General features: G+C 51.5%; 1 protein-coding gene across 1 annotated transcript; it reads left to right on the plus strand.

The window, feature by feature from the left end:
• The first annotated feature begins 5,091 nt into the window (after positions 1-5,091).
• On the plus strand, positions 5,092-10,978 carry LOC133339540 (dual specificity tyrosine-phosphorylation-regulated kinase 2-like). Its single transcript, XM_061547643.1, has 6 exons — positions 5,092-5,190; positions 7,600-7,736; positions 8,299-8,445; positions 8,991-9,129; positions 10,798-10,873; positions 10,968-10,978. The coding sequence occupies exons 1-6, from the start codon at positions 5,092-5,094 to the stop codon at positions 10,976-10,978; spliced, it is 609 nt and encodes a 202-aa protein (XP_061403627.1).
• Positions 10,979-11,219: the final 241 nt, after the last annotated feature.

The following is an 11,219-nucleotide window of genomic DNA, read 5'->3' on the forward strand; positions in this document are numbered from 1 at the left end:
TCACAGAGACCCACAGACTCACCTCACAGAGACCCACAGACTCACCTCACACAGAAACCCACAGACTCACCTCACACAGAGACCCACAAACTCACCACACAGAGACCCACAGACTCACCTCACACAGAGACCCACAGACTCACCTCACACAGAGACCCACAGACTCACCTCACACAGAGACCCACAAACTCACCACACAGAGACCCACAGACTCACCTCACACAGAGACCCACAGACTCACCACACAGAGACCCACAGACTCACTACACAGAGACCCACAGACTCACCTCACACAGAGACCCACAAACTCACCACACAGAGACCCACAGACTCACCTCACACAGAGACCCACAAACTCACCACACAGAGACCCACAAACTCACCACACAGAGACCCACAGACTCACCACACAGAGACCCACAGACTCACCTCACACAGAGACCCACAGACTCACCACACAGAGACCCACAGACTCACTACACAGAGACCCACAGACTCACCTCACACAGAGACCCACAGACTCACCTCACACAGAGACCCACAAACTCACCACACAGAGACCCACAGACTCACCTCACACAGAGACCCACAAACTCACCTCACACAGAGACCCACAGACTCACCACACAGAGACCCACAGACTCACTACACAGAGACCCACAGACTCACCTCACACAGAGACCCACAGACTCACCACACAGAGACCCACAGACTCACTACACAGAGACCCACAGACTCACCTCACACAGAGACCCACAAACTCACCACACAGAGACCCACAGACTCACCTCACACAGAGACCCACAAACTCACCACACAGAGACCCACAGACTCACTACACAGAGACCCACAGACTCACCTCACACAGAGACCCACAAACTCACCACACAGAGACCCACAAACTCACCTCACACAGAGACCCACAGACTCACCACACAGAGACCCACAGACTCACCACACAGAGACCCACAGACTCACCTCACACAGAGACCCACAAACTCACCACACAGAGACCCACAAACTCACCTCACACAGAGACCCACAGACTCACCACACAGAGACCCACAGACTCACTACACAGAGACCCACAGACTCACCTCACACAGAGACCCACAGACTCACTACACAGAGACCCACAGACTCACCTCACACAGAGACCCACAGACTCACCACACAGAGACCCACAGACTCACCACACAGAGACCCACAGACTCACTACACAGAGACCCACAGACTCACCACACAGAGACCCACAGACTCACTACACAGAGACCCACAGACTCACCTCACACAGAGACCCACAGACTCACTACACAGAGACCCACAGACTCACCTCACACAGAGACCCACAGACTCACTACACAGAGACCCACAGACTCACCACACAGAGACCCACAGACTCACTACACAGAGACCCACAGACTCACCTCACACAGAGACCCACAGACTCACCACACAGAGACCCACAGACTCACTACACAGAGACCCACAGACTCACCTCACACAGAGACCCACAAACTCACCACACAGAGACCCACAGACTCACCTCACACAGAGACCCACAGACTCACCACACAGAGACCCACAGACTCACTACACAGAGACCCACAGACTCACCTCACACAGAGACCCACAAACTCACCACACAGAGACCCACAGACTCACCACACAGAGACCCACAGACTCACCTCACACAGAGACCCACAGACTCACCACACAGAGACCCACAGACTCACTACACAGAGACCCACAGACTCACCTCACACAGAGACCCACAGACTCACCTCACACAGAGCCCCGTGGAGACATCTTCAGGCTGAGTCGACCTCGAGGAGGCCCAGACAGGCTTCACATTTTTCCCGCCAACGCCGCCATTGGCCCCGACCGGAAGCGGAAGTAGAATCTGGGGGTGGAGGTGGGGGGGCGCCCAAAGAGGAGGGGCGGGAGGCGACTTCCGGGGGCGTGGTCGCGCGCGGTGACGTCACTCGGAGGGGCGTGGCTTAAGGGGGCGTGGTCACGCCCCTCGCACTGAGACGTCACCGGTGACGTCGAAATCGCCACGTGCTTCCTCAGAGTTGTAGACGCGCGTGAAGGAGACGGCAGCTTCTTACACTTGCAGCTGCTGCAGCTTCGTCATCGTCGCCTTTCCAACGACTTCTGCTGAAGCCATCCGAGCGAAACGTTTGACGAGGTGAGTTTTGTGGGTTCGTGGTGAGTGTGTGGTGAGTGTTGTGGGTTCGTGGTGAGTGTGTGGGTCCGTGTTGTGGGTTCGTGGTGAGTGTGTGGGTCCGTGTTGTGGGTTCGTGGTGAGTGTGTGGGTCCGTGTTGTGGGTTCGTGGTGAGTGTGTGGGTCCGTGTTGTGGGTGCGTGGTGAGTGTGTGGGTCTGTGTTGTGTGTTCGTGGTGAGTGTGTGGGTCCGTGTCGTGGGTGCGTGGTGAGTGTGTGGGTCCGTGTCGTGGGTTCGTGGTGAGTGTGTGGGTCCGTGTTGTGTGTTCGTGGTGAGTGTGTGGGTCCGTATTGTGGGTTCGTGGTGAGTTTGTGGGTCCGTTTTGTGGGTTCGTGGTGAGTTTGTGGGTCCGTGTTGTGGGTGCGTGGTGAGTGTGTGGGTCTGTGTTGTGTGTTCGTGGTGAGTGTGTGGGTCCGTATTGTGGGTTCGTGGTGAGTTTGTGGGTCCGTTTTGTGGGTTCGTGGTGAGTTTGTGGGTCCATGTTGTGGGTGCCTGGTGAGTGTGTGGGTCTGTGTTGTGTGTTCGTGGTGAGTGTGTGGGTCCGTGTTGTGGGTGCGTGGTGTGTGGGTCCGTGTTGTGGGTGCGTGGTGAGTGTGTGGGTACGTGTTGTGTGTTCGTGGTGAGTGTGTGGGTCCGTGTTTTGGGTTCATGGTGAGTGTGTGGGTCCGTGTTGTGGGTTCGTGGTGAGTGTGTAGGTCCGTGTTTTGGGTTCGTGGTGAGTGTGTGGGTCCGTGGTGAGTTTGTGGGTCCATATTTTGAGTTTGTATTGAGGATGTGAGTCCGTGTTTTGAGTTCGTGGTGAGGATAGGGGTTCGTGGTGAGAATGGTGGGTTCCTGGTGGGGGGATGTGTGACAGTGGTGAGGATGTGAGTTCGTGTTGTGACTCTCTACACCATCTCCACCCCCTTCCCCCCCTCCCACAGCTTTCCACACAGAGACCTTGGAGACTGCTGCGTGAGAGAAGCCACTCTGAGCATCAACACCATGGATGTACGCATGGGCCCCGACTCTCCACTTACAAACTCCACCCACACTTACCAACACCACCAGCACTTACCAACACCACCCTCACTTACCAACATCACCTTCACTCACAAACACCACCCTCACTCACAAACACCACCCACACTCACAAACACCACCCTCACTTACCAACACCACCCTCACTCACAAACACCACCCTCACTTACCAACACCACCCACACTTACCAACACCACCCACACTTACCAACACCACCCACACTTACCAACACCACCCACACTCACAAACACCACCCACACTCACCAACACCACCCTCACTTACCAACACCACCCACACTTACCAACACCACCCACACTCACAAACACCACCCACAATTACCAACACCACCTTCACTTACCAACACCACCCTCACTTACCAACACCACCCACACTCACAAACACCACCCACACTTACCAACACCACCTTCACTTACCAACACCACCCACACTTACCAACACCACCCACACTCACAAACACCACCCACACTCACAAACACCACCCACACTCACAAACACCACCCACACTTAAGAACACAGCCATCCCTTACAAACACCACCCACACTTATGATCACCACCCACACTTATGAACACCACCATCCCTTATGAACACCACCAGCACTAAACTGGCCCTGGGCCTCCCCCAGGTCGACTCAGCCTTAAATGAGTACCTGGTGCGGTGTGTAAACATCGCCACTGGGGAGACAAAGGCGGTCGAGCGTGGTGCTGGCCACCCACCCCCTCGTGTACCGTGCCGGCCTTCATAGGTGATGCTCGCTAACAGCACTTGCCCCTATAGTCTGTTAAGGCTACACGGAGGATCTTTATCTTTGTCTCTGTGCGTGTAGACAAGCCAAGCTGGAGCGAGGAGGAGGGAGGGAGTCTCTGGCAACACGTGGAGCGCGCTGTCCGCAGCCGGCACCGGCCCCATCCGCAGCAAATCGCCTCGAGGTGAGAACAGCAGTGAGAAAAAACATGGCCACGGTGAATGGGGGGGGGGGGGGGAAGTCACTACCGCCATGTTGCATGGGGGACTTCACGGCGGCCATGTTGCTTAGGGGACTTTGTGGCAGCCATGTTGCATGGGGGACTTCATTGCGGCCATGTTGCATGGGGGCCGTCACTATGGCCATGTTACGTGGGGGATTACACGGCGGCCATGATGCATGGGGGTCTGTAGGGCGGCCATGTTGCATGAGGGATGTCACTGTGGCCATGTTGCATGGGGGAATTCTATTTTGTCCATTTTACATCAGGGATGTCACGGCAGCCATGTTGCATGGGGGATATCACAGCGGCCATGTTGCATGGGGGTTGTCATGGTGGCCATGTTGCATGGGGGATGTCATGGTGGCCATGTTGCATGGGGGATGTCACAGCAGCCATGTTGCATGGGTATAGAGTATTTGGCTGCCGCTATATATTTGCACGTGATGAAGATGATGATATTAGCAACTTGGGTAGGGCCTTACCTGCCAAGATAATAAATATTATAGTTTAATCTAAATTTGAAGTTTTCATGACTGCAGGGATCCATACTCGTTGGTTCATTCGGCAAAGTAATGCCGGGGTCTCTGGATCTATATGAGTATGGGTCTCTATGGATCTATATGTGTATGGGTCTCTATGGTTCTATGAGTATGGGTTTCTGTGGGTCTCTGTGAGTATGGGTGGAGTGATGAGTCTCCACGTGATGATGACGACGATGTAGCTCTAGCGGTGGCCTTACCTGGCATGTAAACAAAACAAAATAGTTCAAAGTTTAAGTTGTTGTCACGTGTGCAGCGATCCTGGATCTCTTTGGGCCTCAGCTGAGTCATCGCCAAAAGCTGGAGCTGGCGGCCATGGAACAAGTCTGGTTCTTCACTGTGGACGAGGTCGACAAACCCCGGGGCGGCAAGAACAATGATGGCTACGACGACGATAACAACAACTACATCCCTGTGAGGCTCACAGAGACACAGAGACACCCGTAGAGACCCACAGAGACACACACAGACACAGACACCCATAGAGACCCACAGAGACACACACAGAGACCCAGAGACACCCATAGAGACCCACAGAGACCCACACAGAGACCCACAGAGACACAGAGACACCCATAGAGACCCACAGAGACACACACAGAGACCCGCAGAGACACAGAGACACCCATAGAGACCCAAAGAGACACACACAGAGACCCAGAGACACCCATAGAGACCCACAGAGACACCCATAGAGACTCACAGAGACACACACAGACACAGAGACACCCATAGAGACCCAAAGAGACACACACAGAGACCCAGAGACACCCATAGAGACCCACAGAGACCCACACAGAGACCCACAGAGACACCCATAGAGACCCACAGAGACACCCATAGAGACCCACAGAGACACACACAGAGGCCCACAGAGACACAGAGACACCCATAGAGACCCAAAGAGACACACACAGAGACCCAGAGACACCCATAGAGACCCACAGAGACACCCATAGAGACCCACAGAGACCCACTCCCATTGAGACCCACAGAGGCACCCAAAGAGACACCATTAGACACCCACAGAGGTTTTGTTGGGTTAGAAGGCATGAGTATAAATGTGTAATTGTTAAATCTGCCACCACCACCAAACACAGACAGTCAGTTGAGATTCTGTTACGGGTTTCTGGGGTCTCTGTGGGTGTCTAAGGATCTGTGTGGGTCTTTATTGGTCTGGGTGTCTGTGGGTCTCTCAGGATCTGGGTTTCTGTGTATGTATTAAAGTTATTTCGCACCATATGAAGCAAACTTTCGCTAATCCACTCACAACGACGTCAGCCACGGTGGCCAGGAGATGTTAACTCCCTTTCTTGGTATACAGGAGGTCGTGGGTTCGATACCGACCCTGACGCCTGCTGCTGCATATTTGGAGTTTGTGTCTCTATCTCTCTGCCCGTGGTTGCGTGGATTTTTCCGGGTCCTCCGTTTTTAAATCCTTTATATTAAGTTTGCTTGCTTGCTTGCTTACGACCGTGCAAATCTTTCGGTCGTTTTTTAACCCACTTCCCGTGATCCAATCGAGCTGACATTTTCCACACAGACTCGTTGTGCGTGACAATTAATGTTCGTGAAAATGTTTTTCCAAAATTTTACACTTTTTAGGACAAAAATATAATATTTAATTACCAATTGCTTAATGGTTCAATGCAATCATCTGACCCATAGGTGGCAGCCATCTCAAGCCAGAGGACGAGAGTACTCTAGCCGCCACGCATAAAAAGGATTTATAGTGAAAAACTTTGTTTTTACGGGTTATACTTGTTTTTTCTTCCACATTTAGAAACAACGTCACCACACATTTAGAGCAATTGGCTTCCGCTACACATTTCCACACGGTGGTAATGAGAAGGCCCCACTTCGTTGAGCAATGATTTGTGATGGTCAGGTCGCTCTTGAAAAAGAAGAGCTACATAGCAGGTCAGTGGTGGGGCCTTTAACAGCGTAACAATAGGCTGTAGCCTTTCTGTAAATAAAACACATACTTGCGGTGAACATACAGACAGAAACATGCTCTGATAATATGTGGCATTGCCTTTGATACTGATTGGTCTACACCAAAGAAAGCAGCCTTTGTTAGGGCCTAGTCTCAATACCAGTGTCTCACCACCAGTGTCTCACCGCCAGTGTCTCACCGCCAGTGTCTCACCGCCAGTGTCTCACTACCCAGTGTCTTACTATTGAGGGTTAGATGGATAAACGCAAAAAGGCGGACAATCCCCCCAAGTTTTAACGGCATTCGGTATTCTTGGGTCTTTCGTTAAAGTCACGTAGACAGGTTCAAAGAAAATAATAAAAATAACAGTTAGACGACCGCTTGCGTTGCGATCGAAACGTCGTAGTTTTCTGTTATTTTTATTATTTTCTTTGAACCAATCTTTGTGACTTTACCGAAAGACCCAAACATATTAATTCCTGCAGTCACAAAAGCTTCAAGTGAAGCATTCGGTAAAGTCACGTATAAAGATAAAATAATAAATTAAATAATTGCATACAACGTTTCGATTGCAACGTCGTATGCTATTATTTAATTTATTATTTTATCTTTATACGTGACTTTACCGAAAGAACCAAAGAGTAATTCCTGCAGTCACGAAAGCTCCATATTAAGATTGAAGCATTCGGTAGTTTAACGAAACATTTAAACATTCGCGCAATCTAACACCCAAACGAAAAGAAACCTCCACTGTGGAAAATGGCGGCCGTGGAAAATGGCAGCCGTGGAAGCCCCGACTGCCGCTGCTGCCACCACCATTGAGCGTCAGGCGCTCCGATTGCGACGACTCTGACTACCGGTCCCTGCCTCCTCCTCCGCCTCCCCAGGTCCGCAAGGAGCAGCTCCACTACCGCTACGAGGTGCAGAAGCTGATCGGCGAGGGAGGCCAGGGCCTGGTGCTGCAGTGCCTCGACCACAAAACCAAAACGCTCGTGGCCGTCAAGATGCTGTCGCTGCCCTTGTGGTGAGTCCGCGGTTGCCCGCGCTCTCGGACAATAATCATCAAACGATTGGAGGCACCGCCGTGAACACGGCCACTGACTATGGACTCGCTGACAAAATGCTAACTGCCGTAAAACTGCTGCAAACTACACCCACAAAGACACCCAGAGACACCCACAGAGACCCACAGAGACACCCACAGAGACACCCACAGAGACACCCACAGAGACACCCACAGAGACACCCACAGAGAAACCCACACACAGAGACACCCACACAGACACCCACAGAGTCACCCACACAGAGTCACCCACACAGAGACACCCACACAGAGTCACCCACACAGAGTCACCCACACAGAGTCACCCACACAGAGTCACCCACACAGACCCCCCCACACAGTCACCCACACACAGAGTCACCCACACATACCCCCCCACACAGAGTCACCCACACAGAGTCACCCACACAGAGTCACCCACACAGAGTCACCCACACAGAGTCACCCACACAGAGTCAGCCACACAGAGTCACCCACACAGAGTCACCGTTGATTTCGTGGCCTCCCCCCTCCCTCTACGCAGCACCTCGACAGCGTCCCGCCAGAGGACGGAGCTGGAGGTGACCAAGGAGCTGCAGGGCAAGGCCAGCGATGAGCGCTACGGAGTCATCCGGCTCCTGGACACGTTCCAATTCCGCGGACACAATTGCCTCGTCGTCGAGCTCTTGAAGTACGCGAACCTCCCCCCCTACCTCCCCTCCCCCACCCACGTGCGTGTCCATTGCTCCGCTTGATAGTTGATTTATTTCGGAATTCTAGATTTGAAGCTTTCGTGACTGCAAGGATTCATATTCTTAGGGTTTTTTCGGTAAAGTCACGTGGGAAAATGTTTTAAATTAATAAAAGTAAAATAAAAATAAAATAAAAATTACGACGTTTCAGAGGCAACACAAGCTTCCGTCTTCAGGTGGAACCGTCACAGCACGACAGCTGTATCAAGTGAAGACAAATTAAATGTCACTTGATACAGCTGTCGTTATGTGACGGTTCCACCTGAAGACGGAAGCTTGTGTTGCCTCCGAAACGTCGTGATTTTTATGTTATTTTTATTTTATTAAATTTTTTTTTTACCTACGTGACTTTACCGAAAAAACCTAAGAATATAAATCTTTGCAGTCACGAAAGCTTCAAATCTAGAAGGTGTCAGTTTTGTTGCCAGATAGAAGGGTAAAAACCCAATTATCGTCGTCCTTGTCGTCGTTGTCGTCGTCACAGGAAGAGCCTCTACGACGTGATGAGCAAAGGGAGCATCAAGCGAATCTGCGTGAGGCGCTTGAGGGAGTACACCAGGACCATCCTCGACTTCCTGCTGTACGCCAAGCGACGGGGCATCGTCCACGGGGACATCAAGCCGGTGAGCGGAGCGGGGGCGGTGATCGCACCCTCTCACCGGGGACTCGGTTAGCTGGCGCCGAGGCAGCCCGGCCGCTGTTGATCGCGGGGTCGATGCGCTGGCTCCGTCCATCTGGAGGAAGGTGGTGGTAGTGGTGGTAGTGGTGGTAGTGGTGGTAGTGGTGGTAGTGGTGGTAGTGGTGGGAGTGGTGGTAGTGGTGGTGGTGGTGGTGGTGGTAGTGGTAGTAGTGGTGGTGGTAGTAGTGGTGGTGGTGGTAGTGGTAGTAGTGGTGGGAGTGGTGGTAGTGGTGGTGGTAGTGGTGGTGGTAGTGGTGGTGGTAGTGGTGGTGGTGTTGGTGGTAATAGGGGTGGTGGTAGTGGTAGTAGTGGTGGGAGTGGTGGTAGTGGTGGTAGTGGTGGTAGTGGTGGTAGTGGTGGTAGTGGTGGTGGTAGTGGTGGTGGTGGTAGTAGTGGTGGTGGTGGTGTTGGTGGTAGTAGTGGTAGTGGTGGGGTCACGGGTGCAACCGCAACAAACAAAAAACATGAACAAGAAAACATCTTAAAGTGAATATGTGACTGAGTGCAAACAGAAAATCCAAGAAAAGACAGCAAAATATTGCAGAAAAAAACACCGTACACCAACGCTGTGTGCAAAAATCCCAGTGGGATGCAAGTCAAACAACAACAACATCCACAAGACAACTTAGATTAAGGCCATCAGTCTAACTCTGTACTACAACAAACAAACATGGCTAAACCAATACAATCACCAAAATAAAGCCATGAAACCAATGTAACAGTGATCATATGAACTGTGACCGAATTTTCACAATAAACGACGTCAACAACATGTACCACCAAACCCTGCAGCCATAGCTGGCTGCATGAGTCACTCCACAACAGCAGGAGCATCAGTCGAAGTGTCAACATTTTTCAATGCCCCTTTAAGATCAGCACACCAAATCAAAACACGGATCACACTTTGCAGCGATCACAAACAAACATGGCTAAACCAATACACTTTTCGAAATCACCAAAATAAAGCCATGAAAGCAATGAAACAGTGGTCATAGGAACTGTGACGAAATTTTCACAATAAATGGCAGCAACAACATGCACCACCAAAACCCTGCAGCCCGTGTGGGTGTCAATGCGTCACTTTGATTGACATACCCGCTACTGGCTGGACACTCTATTGCTGTAACCTCACAGAGTGGAATTCCTTCTGATAGACAGCCAGTTTTGTTTTACCAGGTTTAGTTTTTCTTTTTTTCACACTTTTGTTATGTAGGCTAGGCGTTAGTCACAAACCGCACCTCTCCATAATACAGGCTCAGTCTTTTGTTATGCAGTCTATTCTTAGTCTTAAGCCTCACCTTACCATATTAATAAAAAGTGTGCCGTTCCTGGCCCTTCCCCCCTCAACCATTATATAAACGGAGTGGTATCTCTTGTAATCTCTCATTTACTTAATACAGCTGTCGTGGTTGTGACGGTTCCACCTGAAGACGGAAGCTTGTGTTGCCTCCGAAACGTCGTGATTTTTTATTTTTATTTTATTTTACTTTTATTAATTTAAATTTTTTACCTACGTGACTTTACCGAAAAAACCTAAGAATATGAATCCTTGCAGTCACGAAAGCTTCAAATCTAGAATTCATTCTTTCTCCGTCTCTCCCCCTTTGTCCAGGACAACATTCTACTCACGGCGGCCGGCAAAGTGAGGGTCACCGACTTCGGGTGCAGCTGCTACCTGAAGTCTCACTGTGAGTGGCTTTGCGTGCGTGGAGATTTGTTTTTCAGGGTTAGTTCGCGTCAATGTCAACGTTGTGTCGTCCGACCCGCCGCCACCCGACGCAGCCACTCAGTGAGGTTCAGCGTCACGTGACCAGGACGCTCCAATTCGCTACTTGCACAGCGCCACCCGCTGTGCTGCAGAGCTCGCAAACGGGTTTTGATTCCTTACCCCTCGTACCCGTACCTGTACCCGGCCGCACCAGGGTCGCAAATGGGTTTCCCGTACCCATACCCGGCTGTACCCGTACCCGGCCAGGTAACGGGTAGGGTATGGGTATCGGGTACCCGATTGCGACCTCCTGGGATGAAGCCATG

The sequence above is a fragment of the Lethenteron reissneri genome, unplaced genomic scaffold, assembly GCF_015708825.2.
Source record: "Lethenteron reissneri isolate LAM-NWPU_2019-01 unplaced genomic scaffold, ASM1570882v1 scaffold_1875, whole genome shotgun sequence".
Lineage (NCBI taxonomy): Eukaryota > Metazoa > Chordata > Hyperoartia > Petromyzontiformes > Petromyzontidae > Lethenteron > Lethenteron reissneri.

Coding starts and splice junctions, on each gene's coding strand:
- LOC133339540 (XM_061547643.1), top strand. CDS start 5,092: ATGGAACAAGTCTGGTTCTTCACTGTGGACGAGGTCGACAAACCCCGG. Junction 5,191..7,599: donor ATAACAACAACTACATCCCT/GTGAGGCTCACA, acceptor CCGCCTCCCCAG/GTCCGCAAGGAGCAGCTCCA. Junction 8,446..8,990: donor CTCGTCGTCGAGCTCTTGAA/GTACGCGAACCT, acceptor TCGTCGTCACAG/GAAGAGCCTCTACGACGTGA.